The sequence below is a fragment of the Cladosporium halotolerans genome, assembly GCF_011745625.1.
Source record: "Cladosporium halotolerans strain TM138-S3 chromosome Unknown Sca17, whole genome shotgun sequence".
NCBI lineage: Eukaryota > Fungi > Ascomycota > Dothideomycetes > Cladosporiales > Cladosporiaceae > Cladosporium > Cladosporium halotolerans.
This window is the reverse complement of record NW_027191468.1, coordinates 516,226-534,711: the sequence shown is the minus strand read 5'-3', so window position 1 is coordinate 534,711 and position 18,486 is coordinate 516,226. Positions and strand designations below refer to the sequence as shown.

General features: G+C 57.2%; 7 protein-coding genes across 7 annotated transcripts; 3 read left to right on the top strand and 4 right to left on the bottom strand.

Moving 5' to 3' along the window:
- Positions 1–946: 946 nt before the first annotated feature.
- On the top strand, positions 947–2,521 carry WHR41_05133 (uncharacterized protein; the record flags this gene model as incomplete). Its single annotated transcript, XM_069373738.1, has 1 exon — positions 947–2,521. The coding sequence occupies one exon, from the start codon at positions 947–949 to the stop codon at positions 2,519–2,521; it is 1,575 nt and encodes a 524-aa protein (XP_069228993.1).
- Positions 2,512–3,693, bottom strand: WHR41_05132 (uncharacterized protein). The gene is made up of 4 exons (XM_069373737.1): positions 3,552–3,693; positions 3,433–3,492; positions 3,250–3,366; positions 2,512–3,182 (listed from the first exon to the last, which is right to left on the bottom strand). The coding sequence occupies exons 1-4, from the start codon at positions 3,589–3,591 to the stop codon at positions 3,127–3,129; spliced, it is 273 nt and encodes a 90-aa protein (XP_069228981.1). The 5' UTR covers positions 3,592–3,693; the 3' UTR covers positions 2,512–3,126.
- Positions 3,694–3,708: 15 nt separating this feature from the next.
- On the top strand, positions 3,709–5,630 carry WHR41_05131 (uncharacterized protein). Its single transcript, XM_069373736.1, has 2 exons — positions 3,709–3,896; positions 3,949–5,630. The coding sequence occupies exons 1-2, from the start codon at positions 3,803–3,805 to the stop codon at positions 5,556–5,558; spliced, it is 1,704 nt and encodes a 567-aa protein (XP_069229039.1). The 5' UTR covers positions 3,709–3,802; the 3' UTR covers positions 5,559–5,630.
- Positions 5,416–6,226, bottom strand: WHR41_05130 (uncharacterized protein; the record flags this gene model as incomplete). The annotated part of the gene is made up of 4 exons (XM_069373735.1): positions 5,416–5,603; positions 5,670–5,761; positions 5,814–5,976; positions 6,087–6,226. 4 exons carry the CDS (start codon positions 6,224–6,226, stop codon positions 5,585–5,587), a joined length of 414 nt encoding a protein of 137 aa, XP_069228980.1. The 3' UTR covers positions 5,416–5,584.
- Positions 6,227–7,501: 1,275 nt separating this feature from the next.
- Positions 7,502–9,133, bottom strand: WHR41_05129 (uncharacterized protein; the record flags this gene model as incomplete). Its single annotated transcript, XM_069373734.1, has 1 exon — positions 7,502–9,133. One exon carries the CDS (start codon positions 9,131–9,133, stop codon positions 7,502–7,504), a length of 1,632 nt encoding a protein of 543 aa, XP_069229017.1.
- A 225-nt stretch (positions 9,134–9,358) lies between these two features.
- Positions 9,359–10,917, top strand: get3 (ATPase get3). The gene is made up of 2 exons (XM_069373733.1): positions 9,359–10,233; positions 10,292–10,917. The coding sequence occupies exons 1-2, from the start codon at positions 9,539–9,541 to the stop codon at positions 10,605–10,607; spliced, it is 1,011 nt and encodes a 336-aa protein (XP_069229016.1). The 5' UTR covers positions 9,359–9,538; the 3' UTR covers positions 10,608–10,917.
- Positions 10,918–12,209: 1,292 nt separating this feature from the next.
- Positions 12,210–17,456, bottom strand: WHR41_05127 (uncharacterized protein; the record flags this gene model as incomplete). The annotated part of the gene is made up of 1 exon (XM_069373732.1): positions 12,210–17,456. One exon carries the CDS (start codon positions 17,454–17,456, stop codon positions 12,210–12,212), a length of 5,247 nt encoding a protein of 1,748 aa, XP_069228918.1.
- Between the last annotated feature and the right edge of the window lie 1,030 nt (positions 17,457–18,486).

The following is an 18,486-nucleotide window of genomic DNA, read 5'->3' as shown; positions in this document are numbered from 1 at the left end:
CACAGGACTTTGAAGTGATTGAAGAATGACCAAATTCGTAGCAAGGGTTGATTGGGACGTCTATCATGGGTGCCCTTATCGAGGGAGCATTTGACTGGCCCTAGTTGAGTCCGAGCACGGTAAGAGTCCTTTCCAGAAGGAATGTGAAATATATGAAGGGCAGGACGGCGATGTGCGAGTTCTTTCCCTAGGCAAGTCCGTAATGAAAATCATCTCGGATGTACCTACCATCCCCTCGGATCGCAGAGCAAAGTTTTGCGGCATTGAACATGTACACGCTATTTGTATCCTTTAGTGAAGGATGAACGATATTTCTACAGCCGCCATAATCGAATACAAGGCATTCGGGTTCAGTCAGGTGGTAATTCAGCGTTCTGCCCCGTCGAAGCATCGGGGCCAGGAGCTCTCGGGCGAACATTGAAACTTTATTACAGATGCTTCTGATTTGACCCTGCTATCCTAGAGTTTTTTCCGTCCAAATTGGACTTTGTCATTGCAATTGGCCTGAAGCATTTGCTGATCACTGAGTCTGTCTCATCCCAACTAAGGAATCTGGTCGGCCATCTCAAAGCAGTCTGCTGGTGCTTTCGCAGGGTCGTCGAGACAAGCACATTTCCCAAGAATGCTACCAGCGCACACGGCAATACCAGCGACCCAGTTATTGATAAGAACATTCTTTCTGAATTGCGAAGTCCTGAAATCCATGTGAAAAGCAAACTCGCATGACCAAAGTGTGGTGTCTTGCCCAACCGTAGCCAAAAGCCGTTTGAGAAGCTCGCCCTCGCCCAAGGCAAGCTTCAGGGAGGCGACAGCAGCAAGGCTCTTGCAAAAGGGCCAAACCGCGCGCCGCAGAGGCCGCCTTAAACGTCCGTCGCAACCTCGCCCGCAACGCGTCCTGGGAGCAAACACGACCATGTCGAGATGAAGCCCCGCGCGCGCAGCGACAATGCCATCGCGACACCCTCAGGCGCCGCGCCCGGCGGCTCGACGGCGTTTGCCCTCGCGCAATTCCTCCTCCTCGCACAACGCCGACCTCGCGCGCTCCGACGGCCCTGACGATGGCATGTTTCGCGACGACCGCCCCGCGAAGAAGAGGAGGCTTGAGATCCGCGCCGGGCCTAAGCAGCAGACGCTCGACAGTCTGGGTTTCTTCAATCGTGCCGCCGCCATCGCCGCCGAGCCTGTCCAGCCGCCGAACAAGATCACAATCGCGCACCCGCATGGTCCGCTGATTGAGACGGTCAATGGCACGCGTTCTGAGCTGACCATTGGGGAAGATGCTACGGTAGAGGATAATGGGAATGGCGAGATCGATACCCCGAGCAAAGCTGCTCCTGATGCTCGACCAATGCCGGCATCACAGCCGGCGGAGAAGCGCAAGAAAGAGGAGCGAAGATCGCTCAGAAGTCGCGACGACGGACCAAGGCTGAAGAGCGAGCTGGCGGTATATTTTGGGAACTTCGAGGATATCATGTTCGACACGCCCATGGAGCCGGAGTTCATCACGGTCGATTCGGCTATATACGTAACAGACGACACACCCAAGGCCGTGAAGGCGGAAACGCCCTCGCCCAGCAAGAACAGTCGGCACATGAAAGGAACACCAAACAGCGCCCGCAGGAATGGGACACAGGCTCCTCCGGCTGTACAATCCTCGTCCACGAGCTACAACGGATGTCAAGTCGTCGACCTTTCGACGTTCCTCAAGAATGTCCCAGACTCAGCAGAAGATCCTCTTTCCGAAGACGCCTTCCTCAAGTCCCACAAGCGCGCAGAACGCAAGGAAAAGCAGCTCCGCAACATCGAGCGCGAGCGCGCAATGCACGAGAAAGTCCAATTGGACCGCCTTCTAGACGGTCTCCGAGGCCACGACTGGCTGCGAGTCCTGGGCATCACCGGCGTCACGGACGGCGAAGCGAGGAAGTACGAGCCCAAACGAGACTACTTCATTGCCGAGGTACAAGCGCTCGTCGACAAGTACAAGGAATGGAAGGACGAAGAGAAACGGCAGCGACTTGAGCGAGAAGCCGCCATGGCTGCCGAGCGCGAAGCCGAAGAAGAAGAAGACGACGACGACGACGACGAAAGTACCTCCAGCTCCGAGCTCTCCGTCGAACCGCCAAGCAGTGACCTCAACGCCTCAGCAGCGCGCCAACTGCAGCAAGAAACCGCGTCCGCGCTCAAATCAAGCTCGAGGCAGTCCCACGCCGCACACAGCAACAAACCACAGCAACCTAAACCCCAGAACCGCGCCGCGATTGTCCCACCGCCAGAGCCTATACCCTATCGCCCGCCCTCGCCCATCACGAGCTTCTACTCCAAGCGCCACCTGCGCGACGCAGCCCTCAAGAAGACACGGCACGGTCGCAGCGTCACAGCTTTCGGACAGCCGTTGCCGGATTTCGATGAAAGGGAGTTCGAGCTGCCGCCTGACTATGTCACGGAGGAAGTACTCAAGGCTAGGGGACGGGAGTGGCGGAGGCGAAAGCGGGAGAGCGCTGCCAATGCTGCTGGTCGGTAACGGGAGACGAGTTACAATTGGGAAAATGTACATATTCTTGCCGCATGAGGCTCGCTTGAGATAGACTTGACAAGAACTCCTTCAGAACGCCTTCTTCTCTTAACTAGAGCTTCAGATGTGGTTGCTCTACACGTACGATTTCTCTTCCACGACTAACGTAAGTTATGGTTGCCCGTGTGTAAACTCGCTGACTTCTTTGCCCTGCACAATGGGGGGTGCGAGGCATTGGCAGATGACCTAGATCGTTTCAGAGCTGGCTGGCTGACTTGCTTGCTCGAGATCATGCTTCGAATTGGTAGAGGCGCCTCGCCCGGCCAAATCAGAGAAGCAGTGGCTGGCCGGGCGGTCTTCACTCTGGCTTGCTCCAACCGTGGTTTTCGTTCCTCCTCGCCCAAGCCTACGTATGCCTTTCGCATCGCCGCAAGGTCGCTCGTCTTATACCCATAGTCTCGTAGCGTCATAATCGTAGCCGTGGCAACATCCTTCCCCCCAACCACAGGGGCACCTTTCCTTTCTCAGTCCTCAACTCCCGTCCCTCCCCTCAATCGCAGCAGCAAGCCAGCCTTTTGTCTCTTGTCGCTTCCCAGTTTTAAATAATCCAATACTCAGCCGAAAGCCACAGCCCAGATAATGATGAGGACGTTCAGGAAAATGAGCGGGACTGTAACCCCTCAGTCAGCATCCACATCTTCAATTCGGATTCCTTGATTGGGCGGCGCATAACATACTCCGCATAAGCGTGCGCACAGAATTGATCAAATTGATCGTCTTCGCCTTCACACTCGCACCATCCGCGCTGCCGCCGCCAAAGGAAGGCTCAGCTTGTTGCGCATTGCCCCAACCGACTGTGTTTAGGTGTGGTTAGCTTTGCGCGTTCCTCGAAGAGAAGGGAATGCAAGCCAAGAGCGTACTGCGTGCAAGGAAGCGGTCTTCGGACAAGACTGCTATGGCGTTGACGAGGAGGACGGAGACTACGGTATAATGTTAGTTTGGTTGCGGTGAGGGTGTGGCAGGCAGGGTGGGTGCCGACCTTGGAAGAGACCGCCGAAGGAGAAGAGAAGGGTTGCCATTGTCGCGGTTTGTGTTGCTGCTTTGGAGCACTTTGGAAAGAGGGTTGACGTTGCCGGACAAGATGCTGCAGGAGGTGGTGGATGTTTGTCTGGGAAAGCTGTTCGAAACGCGGGACGTGGTCGGCTGGCTGCAGCTGGTGGGAGCCTGTTCGGGCTTTGGCTTTGACTTGCTCCGCTGTTGGACATCACTCGCGGACACGGAGACATATCAATGTCGTTGGCGCACCATTACGCTGAGCGTGCATTGCAGTTCCGTCTCCAGCAAGGCATATGGCCCCAGAAGCATAGATTGAGCAAGATGGCTGGTGGGTTTGATTTCCAAGCGTTCAATCGCATACACGTTGCTGATACATGTAGACTTCGCCATCAACCTGCTGGTTCCAAGTCTCGTTTTGGGTCACTTATACGCCGCGCCCTATTCAAAAGTGGAAGAATCTTTCAATCTGCAAGCAACTCATGACATATTGAATTACGGCCTTCCCTGGGCCAACTCGACGGCTGTCATCGCCGACAAGTTCGACCATGCCACATTCCCAGGCTCGGTGCCGCGAACCTTCACCGGCGCTCTCGTCCTCGCCGGCGCCGCTACTCCTTTCGCCCCTTTGATGAGCTCCCCAGACCAGATACAGCTTCTCGTCAGATCAATCTTGGGCCTTGCCAATGCAGCTGCTCTGCTATCGTTACGATCAGCTGTCGATACGGCGTACGGCAAGATCGCCGGCCGTTGGTTCGTTTTGTTCCAAGCAAGTCAGTTCCACGTCATGTTCTACGCGTCAAGGACGCTGCCGAATATGTTTGCTTTCACAGCCACGACGATCGCCTTGCGCAGCCTCGTACTGGCGAAAGCTGTCGCGTCAAAGTCGACGAGGAGCCAGAAGCGGAGGCGATTGGCTTTGTACCTCCTCACCGTGGCCGGTGTCATCTTCCGCTCGGAGATAGCAATCCTGCTCGCTATGGAGACAGTAGTCCTGCTCGTCCAGCAGCGAGCGTCGCTGGTGAAAGAAATTATACCGGCCGGCATCGCTGGTGCGGCCATTGGTCTTCTCGTCACCGTCACCGTCGACTCGTTCTTCTGGCAACAGTTTCCGCTCTGGCCTGAGTGGACAGGATTCTACTACAACACAATTCTCGGCAAGTCCGCAGATTGGGGCACGAGCCCACCAACATGGTACTTCATCAACGCGCTGCCGCGCTTGATGCTGAACCCAATGACCTTACTTGTCTGCATCCCACTCGCTATGGGCGTGAAAGCCACTCAAAAGACAAGTCAGGACATTCTGGTGCCGCATTTGGCGTTCATTGCCATCTACAGTTTGCTGCCGCACAAAGAATGGCGCTTCATCATCTATAGCATCCCCGCCTTCACCGCCGTAGCGTCCGCTGGCGCCTCGTGGATTTGGACACGCCGATCTAAGACCATCGTCTACCGTATCTTAAGCCTTGGTCTCGTGCTGACCACTCTCGCCTCATTCGCCGCGAGCGCCGGACTATTGCTGATCTCCAGCCTGAACTATCCGGGCGGTGCAGCGCTCTCGCGACTGCAGAAGATCGAGCCATCGCCCGGCCAGAAAGTTCACCTGGACAACCTCTCCTGCCAAACGGGCGTGACCCGGTTCCAACAGACGCAGCCGACGTGGACCTACGACAAGACGGAAGATGAGGATTTGTTGCTAGACCCCGGCTTCTGGCAGCAATTCGACTATGTGCTCGCCGAGGACACGAAGCGGGTCATTGGTAGCTGGAAGGTGGTCGACACAGTGGAAGGCTTCGCAGGCTTGACGCTGAGGCCGAGCGAGCAAGACATGGCAATTTCGGACGATTCAGGGACGGCAGCGACCTTGACACGCGGGTACTTGTCGCTCGGGCAAAAGTTACAGAAAACGACTCGCGGCTACTGGCCCGTGATGAAGATGGAAACCAAAATTTACATCCTCCGCCGAGAGCCTCCGGTCGTTCGGATGGATTGACGGATGATGGACGCAGACTTGTAAGATCACACATAGTTAGAGACCCTGTAAATGCATTCTCGTTAGCATTCCTTCCCTTTTCTACTGGCGACAACACGAGCACCAACTCACTCGATCAGATTGCCGTCCGGATCGCGACAGTAGACAGAGCGCAGCTTCCCCACCGCACCTGTACGCTCCACCACTTTCGATCCCTCCAGCACCTGTATCAATTGAGTCAGCCAAATGCGCCATTTCGCCTCGGAGACCACTGACCTCAATGCCGGCCTCCTTCCACCCGCTCAACACATCATCAATCCTGTGCTCCGTAATGAAACACAAATCCGCACTCCCGGGCTGCACCTTCGCAGCCTTAGGTTCGAACTCCGCTCCAGAGAGGTGCAAGTTGATCTTCTGTGCGCCAAATTTGAGCGCATGGCTTTACTATCGTCAGCGATACTGTCGATCGTCGACTAGCTATGGTTAATCGCCCAGGAAGATAAGGCAGGGTATAGTTGGGTTGAGTAGGGTTGAGGTACGGTATCATACCGCTCTTCTCCAACGCCAGAGACGAACGTCTCATGTTTCATGCCCAGGCGATTTGTATAGAAAGCGACAGCCGCCGGGATTGATCTCACGGTCAGCACGACATGGTCGAGGGCTTTGACGGAGAACACGGGTGGAGGCATAATTGACAATGCTTGATCGTTTCGCGCGACGGAAAGTAGTTACTACCGAAGCTGATACAGTTGATACGAAATGGCTTATGTTTTGATCAGTATATTTCGTACATTGGTGTCAATATAAAACCTGCGAAGCGGACACATTGAGGGGCAATTGAACTCAACTCCAACACGCGCCGATACCGGTCTGATAGATGTGATCGAAGCCGAGGCAGACGCGCTTACAACGACGTTTTGGTCCAAGGAAGTGATTTACGTCTAAAGGCGGTTTTGAAGTGTGATCCATCAAGCAAACAAGATGGTAATGCTACTAAAAAGAGAAAGATTCATTCGAAAGCAAATCGATTGTCAGATGTAACTTGCTCGTGTACGCTACCCTTACCTTACCCTAGTGCAGTTCCTTGGGTAGGTATTTACCCTTATTTGGCAGCGAACCTTACAGGTTATCATGCCCTGGAAAATGTTGTGAGTATATATAAACAATGAAGCTTATCTAAGCATGACAATTCAGCTTCTTTAGCTCAGTGGTAGAGCGTGGGATTGCAGCCATGCAAGACATCCTAAGGTCCCTGTTTCGATCACGGGAGGAAGCTTGAGAACAACGCATCTCTTTTACCTTTTCTTTTTGTCTTCACAAAGTCCACAAGGGGCGAGTACGCGGCATTTCTCCGTTTTGCACGAGCGTTGAGACGGACTGAAACCAGGGCTTGGACGGGTACCGACGAAGCCGGCTTCAGGAATGGCGTGAAATTTGCCGTGAAGTAGGAGGAAGAACTGAGGACTTGCTTGCATGAGAGGTTCGAGCGATGCAGAATTGACTAGAAAACAATGAAACTGTGGTTTTACAATGGTATCTTTGGTCCCAACTCGTCTCTATTATGCAAGTTGAGACATTATGTATGAACAACATTCGCAACCCTGGCGAAGTGCCATTGTACCCTTCTAGAGAGGTTGGGAGGACATCCGTGTAAATTATACAGGCTGATAGCATGTCCGCGTGCCTTCAATAAGCAGCGCCTGCGCGACGCAAGCGATGAGCCGGCTAAGAGTGCGTGGTCTTCCGATGAATGAGACGAACCCCCCCGGCCGCTTGGATAGCGACCTTGCAGTGCTCGAGCTCACTAACCCCTTCTTTGATTTCATGAATCACTGCACCGTGGAATTGAAGCTTGAGAGAGCTCAATCGCATCCATCTTCAGGTCCCCAGTAGCGCCTCCTGGACGGAATCCACCAACCCAGGCGGACGAACGACAGGAAGGATGAAAAGTAGCATCGGTCTCTTCAACCCTCACCGAGCAATTCCAAAACGCCAATGACGCCCTCCGCCTGCTGGGCCAACTCGCAGCCTCGTCTCACCCTCTTCCCTATCCTCTCCACAAGCGACAACACCCTCCTACCCTCGTCGCCTGCAGCATCTTCTGCCCAGCCACCCATCTTGTAGCTGTACAGGTCCAGCACGACGAGCGCAACGTCGGTCGTCAGACTCATGAGCCTCGGGTGGTTGATGTACTTCAGCACCCACTCCAGCACAGGCGCCAGCTGCTCCTCAGAGCGATTCGCGAGCGCCGTGCGCAGCGCCGAGCGGTGACGCAGCGCAGTCAAGCAAGTGAGCACGTCCTCGTTGGAGTAGTAATCCGGGCCGTCGGGAGGCGTGAGGACAAGATCAAGCGCGTGCGCGTACGCGCCCTTGCGCAGGCTCTGCTGCCAGGGCCTTAGCTTCTTGGGCTTCGCGCCGCGCTCATTGCCCGTGATGACGATGTCGGCGCCCTCGCCGCGGAAGTCCTTGCCGCGGTCGCGCGCGCGGATGCCCTGGCGCGTGTCCTTCTTGCGCTGCTTGCGCTCGTACTCGTCCGCCGTGCCCGCGAGGAGCGCCTGCATGCGCTGTTCCTTCTCGCGAGACTTGACTTTCTCGGCGCCGGCGAGGCGGGTTTTGATGCTGAGGAGGCCGGTTTGCAGGCCGACGACGAGATGGCGGTCATTGGAGTCGCCGGTGGTAGAGGGGACAGTCGAGAGGGAGAGGATGGGGGCGGTGTATTTTGCGGAGGCGACAACTTCCCAGCTGGTGGTGGAGTGGATTTTAACGTGGCCGTCGAGAGCGGCGGTCAAGAGGCGGGTGTTGTTCTGTGCGAGGGAGAGGGCTGTGACGGTCTTCTGGTGGGAGCGCAGGATAACCTCAGCCTTGCCGGAGATAAGGTTGAGGATGGAGACGGTGTTGCTGGCGGCGACGGCGACAGTGGAGGATGAGAGGGCAAGGACGTCCTCGACAGCACCGGCGACCTTGAACACCATGACCGCTCGGCCTGCTTGTCGAGTGTCCCAGACACGGACGGTCTGATCGTAGCTGCCCGTCACCAACATTCCCTCCTGGCCAGGTAGCCAGCATCCAGCTCTCACGTAGTCCTCGTGTCCAAGACCAGTGAACTTGGGCTCGTCCTCGGTGAGATCCCAAACTTTGACCGTCCGATCGTCGCTACATGTCATGAACTCGGTCAAGACATCCGGCCTCCAGCTGACAACATGCACGGCCTGCCTCCTCTTCTCCTCGCGCATGAACTGCTTCAAGATAGCTCTGCTGCCCGTGTCGAATGCCTGGATGACACCAGATTCTCCGCCAGCCAGCACAATCCTGCCATCGCGTCTGAGAACACCAGAGCGGGCCACATCGTCCACGCCAAATCGCGAGATAGTCTTTATTAATTTCCGGGTGCGAGAGCTGAAGATCTGGACCCGGCCGCCGGAAGTGACAGCGAAAGTGTCGTTGGCGCCGATGGTAATAGAGGTGATTGCGCTGTTGTGCGGCGAGGGAACGAGCAGCTGCGATTTGAAGGTGCGCCAGTAGGCCTGGTCGGCGGTCAGAGGCGCAGGGCCAGGCGCCGCACGCACCGGCGCCACGGGCTGCACTTCGGCAGCCATTGTGTGTGTATTTGTGGTGGAGAGTGGGTGTGGGTGGTGTTTGTCGTGGCAGGATCACATGAACGAGCAGCCAAAAGTTCTCGGCTGGTCGGGCTTCGCAGCAGAAAAATCGCAGCCACATGTGGCGGTGCAAGCTCGAGGGCCGTGGCGCGTGAAGGGTCTCACAGCGCCCTCCATCTGACGTCGCCGCGTGGGCTGCTGCTCCAAATCGTCAAAGCCACGTGCAGCCAACTCTATCCCACTTGACCACCCGCCCTCGTCCAACCTTCTAGGCAGCGAAACACCCTCTCGCACGCTTCAATCTCTCTCTCCACTTACGGTATCGCCAACACTTATCACCCTCCCTCGCACACATACACTGCTAGACACGACTACACAACACAAGAACAGACTACCCCTCCAACCATGGCCGACGCAGACGCTCTCGCGCCCTCGCTCCAGCCCATCCTCGACCAGAAGACGCTCAAATGGGTCTTCGTCGGCGGCAAGGGCGGTGTCGGCAAGACCACCACCTCGTGCTCGCTCGCCGTGCAGATGGCGCGCGCCCGCAAGTCCGTCCTGCTCATCTCGACCGACCCCGCGCACAACCTGAGTGACGCCTTTGGCGTCAAGTTCGGCAAAGACGCCAGGCCCGTGCCCGGCGTGGAAAACCTGGCCGCGATGGAGATCGACCCGAACGGCTCGATCCAGGACCTGATCTCGGCCGGCGGCGACGACGCGCAGGAAGCCATGCAGGGCCTGGGCGGCGTGGGCAACATGTTCCAGGACATGGCGTTCAGCATCCCCGGTGTGGACGAGGCGATGAGCTTCGCCGAGGTGCTCAAGCAGGTCAAGGGCATGGAGTACGAGGTGGTCATCTTCGACACCGCGCCCACCGGCCACACGCTGCGCTTCCTACAGTTCCCCACCGTCATGGAGAAGGCGCTGGAGAAGCTTAGCCAGCTCAGCCAGCAGTTCGGGCCCATGCTGAACTCCGTGCTGGGCGCGCGCGGCGGCCTGCCCAACGGCCAGAGCCTGGACGACGTGCTGAAGAAGATGGAGGACCTGCGCGCGACTATCGGCGAGGTGAACAAGCAATTCAAGGACGCCGACCTGACGACGTAAGTTAACATCGAGCACATACCCCTTGACAAACATCACTAACTCTCCCAACAACAGCTTCATCCCTGTCTTGATCCCCGAATTCCTCTCCCTCTACGAAACCGAGCGCATGATCCAAGAGCTGGGCAGCTACGAGATCGACACGCACGCCATGGTCGTCAACCAGCTGCTGTTCCCCAGCGCCGACAACCCGTGCGCGCAGTGCAACAGCCGCCGCAAGATGCAGCGCAAATACCTGGAGCAGATCGACGACCTGTACGGCGAGGACTTCCACGTCGTCAAGATGCCGCTGCTCGTCGACGAGGTCCGCGGCACCGAGAGCATCTCCAAGTTCAGCGAGATGCTCGTCAAGCCGTATGAGGCGCCTGCGTAAGAGTCAAGTTGACGATGATGTGAAAGGGGCCTGTGGGCTTTATGAATGATTTGGCGATCGTGTGGGTTTGCAGAGCGAGGCGTTTTACAAAGGATTACATCTCAACGTCTTCAACCTAGAAGGTTTGGGCTTTGGATGCTATGGCGGCGCCGTAAGTGTAGCAGTAGTAAGGAGTGGCGTTGAGAGGTGGCGTAGTTGGAAGGCATTCAAGAGGCATCCTAAGATGGAGAAGCAGGAGCATAGCAACGTCAAGACGATATAACGTGTAAATAACGATTCCGCAATGAACTCACTCACATTCACGCAAACATCACTCGTTCGACCACATCAAACTCGGTCAAGGCACGCGAATCGCATAATGACGCCTGACCATCAATACCCTCCACCAAACCCACCACCATCAAATACGTCTGTACCGTCTCCCGCCTCCAAATAAAGAAAACGGAACACAACCCGAACCCTACCCTCGTCTCGCGTATTTAGTCAAAATCCATCCACCCATCCACCTATCCAAGAAAAGAACACGAGCGAAAATACGGGCAGTCGGCACGACCGAGAACACGGGACGAGCCCCCATCCCGCGGCGCCACCGACTCCGTCCCGAAAAAAGAAAAATCCCAAGAACCCAGAAACCCCCTTCCCGCCCTACGCCCTACCGGCAGCAAGCGAGAACACGAAACGCTCTCGCCTAAAAAGCCAAGGTAAAGAAAATACGAGGGGCGGAGGTAAGCGCGTTGCGCAACCACCCAGGCGTGCGGAAGCGAGGGGCGGGCTGGAAGTTTGCGAGCGCCACGCGCGGCGAGCTTAAGTCGACCTCCCGGCGACGCGCCAAGGTGAGAGTGCGTCGTGCGTCTCCCTGGGACGAAGAGGCGACGCGCGTGCGCAGGGATTGGTTGTTGAGGATGTATGTATGACGGGGCGAGGGTGTTTGTTTCATGATGATGATGATGATGTGATATTGTTCGATGGATGAGATATGTACAATATGTTTGTGCATCTGGGCCTATCGGCCGACGCGGACTAGCGATTAAAGTACCTAAGGACGACATGAAGAAAAGAACGAAAAGAGATGGTAGTAGTAGTAAGAAAAGGTAGTAATAGTAGAAACGACGGCGACGCACGCCGCGACAACATACATCGTTGTTGTTGTTGATTCCCCTAGACGCGTTTTCCCACCTCCTCTATTTGGTCATGATCGCAAAAAATATAAAAAGCAAGCAGGAACGCCTCCCAGACCGGTCCCCGATTATCAAAACAGCGAACGTATGTATATGTGCGTGTATGCAAGAACGAATGCGAGCGCGGTCGAGAACGCTTTTTGTGTATTTTCTTGCTTCCCCCCAGCCTCCCCTCTGAGAGGCGAGGCGAGGGGAAGAGAAAGCGCGTTGTCGGTTGGGTATCCCGAGTAATTCAGAAAAGACAAGAAAGAGGTATAGAAGAAAGAAAGAGACGAAGAGAAAATGGTACGAAAGAAGTCTCTTAAAGGCAGAGAGAAAAACAGAGCTTGTTGCTGGGGCTTGAACGATCGAGAGCAAAGCAGCAGCGTAAAGCAAAGCGAACTGACAAGGTCCACGGGTATGAGGTTGATTGGCGAGCTTTCTTTCACTCCGCGATGACCCAGTGCTTCTGCGCCTTGAGCGTGGGCATGCGGTTGCCCTTGAACTCCTCGGCGGGCCAGCCCTGGGAGGTGGAGCCCTGGTCGACGATGTCGCCGGCCATGACGAGCGTGTGCTCGAGCAGGCAGGTGTCAGGCTCCATGCGGGCGCCGGACAGCAGACGCGAGCCGGAGCGCAGCACGGAGCGGTCACCGACGTACAGCGGGTTGAGGTCGAATTTGCCGCGGGTGTTGATGTGGCCGACGAGCGAGGCGTCGTCGACGCAGACGCGGTTGCCGAGGTTGAGCAGGTCGGGCTCAGTGAAGTAGAGCGAGGGAGTGCCAGAGGAGAAGATGGAGCAGTCCAGGCCAATCTCGGCGCCGAGGCAGCGGAAGTACATCGGCACCCAGGCGGTGCCGGTAAGCAGGCCGAGGATGCCGTGGCCGCCGTAGCAGGTGCGGCGGAAGGACTCGAACTTGAGGAAGAGTTGCCAGCGCTGGCAGTAGGGGGACTTGTCCCAGTCGTAGTTGCCCTGGGTGCGGCGGCCCATGAGAATCCACTTGACTGCAATGATGGCGAGGAGAGCGATGATGGTCTGAGCGCCCATGATACCCATGATGAGGGCACAGAAGATGAAGTACAGGATGACAGGACGCTCGGGAGCGACGGCCATCACGTACTCGGAGTAGTCGTCGCGGCGCACGAGGTTACCGACAACCTGGACGGCACCAATAGAGCCGATGTTCCAGTAGACAGCGACAGCGATGATGATGAGAGTCGAGTAGCAGAAGATGAAGAACTGGCCCCAGACGTGGTAGGAAGCTTGGCCCTGGTAAAAGGCGCGACCGAAAGGAGAGGAGGACTCGTCCTCGGCGGGAGTGGTAGGGTCGTCATCAGGAATGTCGCGAACCATGGCGGACATGCGGTAGGCGTTGGCGCGCTGAGCATCCTTGAGGTCGGCGTTGGAGAAGAACTTGAGCTCGTGGCCCTCCTCGACGGCGTACAGGCTGGACTGCTCAGAGTCGATGGGAGTCTGCTTGACGAGGGTAGTGCTGGAAGAGTTGAGGCTGGTGGTCGGGATCGGGGGGTTGGCCTTCTTCAGGTCGTAGTACATCTCAGTCCTGCGGCCAAGGGAAGGCGAGGTAGCGGTGGAGGCGGAGTCGGGTGAGGACAGGCAGACAGCCTCGCCGTTCTTGGAGCCGACCCAGGTGGAGCCATCAGCGTAGTAGCCATTGCGACGAGTGAGCGCACCACTGCCCATGACAGTCTTCTCGCCCATCTCAACACCGGGGAGGAGGACAACACGGTCAGCAACCATGGCACCGCTGTTGATCTTGACCTTGTCGCTACCGTGAGCGTCAGTCGTGACAAGGTGAGAACGCGAGCCGAAAACGACGTCGTTGCCAATCTCAATGAGGTCCCAGTCCTGGATGGTCGGACCAGTGCCAGGCCAGTAGACACGCTTGCCAATCTTGGCTCCGAGCATCCTCGCGAAGATCGAAGTGGACTCGTAGTGGGTGCCAAACAGCTCAGTGAGCCTGTGGAACTGAGAAGCAGGCATCATAGTGTTCATGAAATCGCGACGGAACTTGGCCATGTTGGACTGTCCCTGCCAAGAGCCACCCTTCTGGACACCCATGCAGGCGTCGAAGAAAGTCTTGACGAAGAGGAAGGCGAAGAAGAAGAAGTACGGACCAACGCCAGAGTGAGCAGCCATGGCGAGGTAGTGGAAACCAACTCGCTCGGGCTCAGAGAACCAAATGAGGACGGTGCGGAGGTTGTCAGGGTGGTTGCCACCAGGCTTTCCGTAGACCATACCAACGAGAGCAGCGAGCCAAGGAATGCAGCCGCAGAAGATGATGATAATGGCAAGGGGAAGACCGATGGTCCAGTTGAGGAGCCAGTGACCCCTCGGGATCATGGACTGGTTCAGGTCGCGGTTCGACTCATCGGCGCCAGACATCTCCCAGCTGGAGGAGTTCGGACCGATGCAGGTGTTCTCAGGGAGGTTGGCACCAGCAGCGACGCTGGAGGCGACACCGACAGAGCAGTTGGCACCGATGTCAATGCGTCCAAGGTACATGGAGGTGTTGCGCTCAGCAGCGAAAGGACGGACCTTGCAGCGCTCGAGCACGACGTTGTCGCCGATGTTGATCAGATCGTATTCACCGAGCTTCGCGCCGAGGACAATCTGGACATTCTTGCCAATCTTGGCACCGAGGAGACGGTAGTAGAGGATTCTAGTCCAGTTGAACATGCCGAAAAGACCAATGCCAGAGGTCTCGATGGTCTTCTGGACGAACCACCACCTGGTGTGGTAGCTGCCCCACATCGGGTAGAGACCCTCCTTGTGCTTGCCGATAACGATCCACTTGACAGCGATGGAGATAGAGGGAGCGACAATCTTGGTGACACACTTGCCAATGGCAATGGAGACGACCAAGTCCAGAAGACGACCAGGGACGGAGCTGTTGGTGCTGAGGTTCTGAGTGTACGACATGCAGTACATGAAGACAGTCCAGGTCAGAGCGCGCTTCATCGGGTAAAGAATACCGATGGGCACGAGCTGAAGAAGCATGAGGAAGGGGTTGGTGGAGCTGCAGGTCACGTCAAGGCCAGGAAGAGGTTCCGGCTCGACAGCAGTCGCAGTGGCAGAGGCACCCTTCTTCTCGTCGCCAATCTTAGCATCAATGATGTTGGCCAGGCCAGAGACGGTTTTGTTGGTGAATAGCGCATCAATGGCAAGGCGAACCTTGAACTCCTTGCGGAGGGCAGACAGAAGACGGCCAGCCTTCATACTGTCACCACCGAGATCGAAGAAGTCGGAAGTGCCATCGAGATCACCCATCGGGATGGCGAGAATCGACGAGAACGCATCCGCGATCTTCTCCTCGCTGGGAGAGAGGCCGGTGGCGCCAGAGCTCTTGACGGGCTTGACGTTCACGAGCTTCTCCACAGCAATAGTGTCGACGCTGCCTTGACGGCTGCGAGGCAAAGGCTCCTGAAGCTGGTGAACACGCTTAGGAGTAAGGTAGCCAGGCAGGCTCTCCGAAAGCTTGAGGATAAGCATGTCGGCAGAGATGTCGCCAACGGTGCCGGGGTAGGACGAGTCGGTAGTGGGCGCCAGAACGAGCTGAGGGTAGAAGCCAGACTCGTCCTCGCGAACGTGAACGTCGACGTCCGCAGGGAGGACCTGCTTGGCAGTCTCCTCGAGCTCCTCGTGCGAGACCTGGAGAGGGCGGCTGGCGATAGGCTCCTTCAGAGGGGTGTTGTTGGGAGGGCAGTCAGCCTCGTAGTAACGCTCGGATGCGGGAGTGCTATCGGAGATGGTGGGAAGATCGAGACGGTCGGCAAGCTTGATGCGCAGAACCTTGTTGTTGTTGGTAGGCACGCCCTCGTCCATGAATACGATGAAGACGGGGATCTTGACAGAGGACAAGGTGCCCTTGACAGCCTCGGTCAAACCGCGAAGATCGGCACGAGGCGCGCCTTCGGGTGTGACGACGGCAATACCAACGACTTCCTGCAGAACGTCATGGGTGACGGAGAAAGCGAGGGCTTTGGTGATGCGTCCATAGACGGGCGAGTCAGGGTTGGCACCCGCTGCAACGACGGCCTCCTCGACCTCGAAGGGACTGATCAGCTCACCACCACGGTTGATGACTTCTTTGCTGCGGCCAGTGATGTACAGGAAGCCATCAGCATCGAGGTATCCCATATCACCAGTGTCGAACCAACCCTCCTCGTTGAAGCAAGTGGTGTCAAGCTTGTTGTTCTTCAGGTAGCCATTGAAGACAGGAGATCCGCGGACAGCAATGCGGCCAACGGTCTCGTCCTCGATGTAGCAGTCGTTGCCATCAAGAATCGCAATTTCGGGGCCGACAGACACACCAGATGTACCGGTCCTGTCGAGCTTGTAGTTGAGAGGGGGTGTGGAAATAGGCATACACTCGGTCATACCGTAGGAAGGCAGAACAGTCGTCGGTGCGCTGACGGAGAAAGTGTCCTTGAGCTGGTGTGCAAGACTGGGAAGCAACCCGCCAGCGGCGTTGCAAATCAGTCGGATGGTGCTCTTGGCGACGGTCTCCGGTCGGTCGGCGCCAGCCTCCAGGATACCCTGGTGCATACTTGGAGAGGCGTAGTACCAGGTAGGAGCGTGGTCCTCAACGCAGTCCCAGAACAAGTTGGCGTCGTACGCAGCGCAGCAGATGACCGAGCCTGCAGACATGACAGGTGCGAAAAGGTTACGGACCAGACCACCAACGTGGTTGAGAGGCATCTGGTTCAAGCAGCGCATGCTGGGAGACAGTCCCCAGGAGTCGATGACCATGGCCGCGCCGCAGACAAGCGAGTGGGTGAACAAAGGCACAAGCTTCTTCGTTCCGCTGGTACCAGAGGTGAAGAGCATTATGCCGATGTCGTCTGCGGAGTTAGGAGCAGGCTGAGGCCAGAAGTGCGAATCGTGGCGAGGGTTGCCGTTGGTGTCACGGAGCTGCAGTTTCATGTCGGCTGTAAGCTCGACCAGCAACACCTCAATGCTAGCGTCGGCCAGCCATTGGTCTCTAAGGCCTAGGCGATCGACATCCGCAGGCGCAGCCAACACCAGGTTAGTCTGTGATTGAAGGACGTCGGACTTGAACTGCTCGGCACCGACACCACTTCCGTGGGCGACGGGAGCGGCAGTGTAGTAAGAGGCCGTGGCCAGGACTGTGAGGGCCAACGTGGGACCGTTAGGGAGAGAGATTGCCACTACGGGCTTGCTCTGGCCAGGAATCGCAGTCACAGGCAATCTGAAGTCGGCAACGCAGCTGGCGAGCTCGTGGTGGGTGAGATGTTGACCATCTTCGGGGTTGATCATAGCAGTCGACGTGACCTCGGGGTGGAACAGGTCGGTCATCGACGAGTATGAATCTTTGCACTGGCGGAGAACGAGGTCAAGCAGCTTCTTCGCGGCTTCAGGCGCTTTGCCAGCCTTTGCCTCGCTGGGCAGCTGCTTCCAAAGCTCGGTGTAGGTCTGCTGGAGACGGAGGATGGGCCATGATCCAGGCAGTGTCGACAGGAGAGCCGACAGGGTAGAGAGAGGTCCATAGGAGGGAACGCTGGATCTGGGAATCTGCGCGAGCAGTTGTGTGCGATCTGGCGATCCGGAAGCGACGGCTTGTTGTGTGAATGAGAAGTATTTCGTAAGGTCATTAGAGTGAGGAAGGCTGGAGGCCAAGGCGAATGCCTCGATCTGGCCGACGGCGTTCGCCATAGCGAAGCCTGGTAGAGCGCGTGTTTACTGAAAGGGAGACACTATGGTCGAGGTCCGCTGCTGAAGGATGCAGCTCCGGCCGGACAGGTGGTGGGGGATGGCAAGATGGGAAGTCCAGATGAGGAGCCGGGGTACTGATCCCAGAAGGATACGGTGCAGGAAAGAGCGTCTATAACAAAGCGAGTGTGGTGGAGAGGTCTTCGAGGGAAGTGGAGCTGGAGATCGAGACGAAAGCGTGCACAGTAGACCGAAAGATCGTCAACCCAAAAACACGCGGCCGCTCAACACGAAAATGAAGGATGCTGCATCAACATCACCACCCGTCTGTAGCGCCGCGCCGCCCTAAATACACCCGAACAACGGTCGGTCCACAGACCCACTATCTCTGCAACAAGTCCGTGCTGTGCCATCTCCATCCCACCCTGGGAGGCTAGCTTGAACACCGGCGTGGGAGATCCAGTAAACTCCAGTTCGCGTGAAACTCGAGACCTGTCAATCCGCGATCTGGCGGCTGAGAGCCATCTGGCGTACGCGTTCGAATGATTCGGCGTCACGCAGGCCATGTTGCAGGGCTTAGAGCGTAGGGCTCGGCGCGGGTGGCGAGCAGCATAGGCGATACGGGAGGGCATGGGGCCCTGCGCTGGCAACTGGTGCAATAAGACAGTGTGAGCCCGCCCTTAGCGGCTTGTCTCGCGCATGGCTGCCGAAGGCGATTGCAGCGCGGTACGCCGTTGGGCTGGCCCTGGGGGACGAACATCACGCGGCGCGGACTCCGGACTGCGCAGACCGCCCTGCTGGCACGCCCTCGCTCGCCGGGGCTCGGGGGGGTGTTGAGGGCCTGCACGGGCGGGCGAGTGCAAAGACGCAAAGACGCGCTGCAGGGCGGCATGGGAGGTGGTGCAAGGCTGGAGGCTGCTGGGCCGGCCGGACGCAGCAAGTGAGGTCCACCGTGCCAGCCTGCCTTACGGGGCGGCGGCCGGCTGAAATTTGCATGCCGGGAAGGCAGCGGGAGCGCTAGCAGGGGCGGGCA

What these genes read in the sequence shown, in the direction of transcription:
- WHR41_05131 (XM_069373736.1), top strand. Translation starts at nt 3,803, where the DNA reads ATGTCGTTGGCGCACCATTACGCTGAGCGTGCATTGCAGTTCCGTCTC. An exon ending in TAGATTGAGCAAGATGGCTG is followed by an intron (nt 3,897 to 3,948) that starts GTGGGTTTGATT and finishes TGATACATGTAG; the next exon opens with ACTTCGCCATCAACCTGCTG.
- WHR41_05132 (XM_069373737.1), bottom strand. Translation starts at nt 3,591, where the DNA reads ATGGCAACCCTTCTCTTCTCCTTCGGCGGTCTCTTCCAAG. An exon ending in CTTCGGCGGTCTCTTCCAAG is followed by an intron (nt 3,493 to 3,551) that starts GTCGGCACCCAC and finishes ATTATACCGTAG; the next exon opens with TCTCCGTCCTCCTCGTCAAC. An exon ending in AGACCGCTTCCTTGCACGCA is followed by an intron (nt 3,367 to 3,432) that starts GTACGCTCTTGG and finishes ACCTAAACACAG; the next exon opens with TCGGTTGGGGCAATGCGCAA.
- get3 (XM_069373733.1), top strand. Translation starts at nt 9,539, where the DNA reads ATGGCCGACGCAGACGCTCTCGCGCCCTCGCTCCAGCCCATCCTCGAC. An exon ending in AAGGACGCCGACCTGACGAC is followed by an intron (nt 10,234 to 10,291) that starts GTAAGTTAACAT and finishes TCCCAACAACAG; the next exon opens with CTTCATCCCTGTCTTGATCC.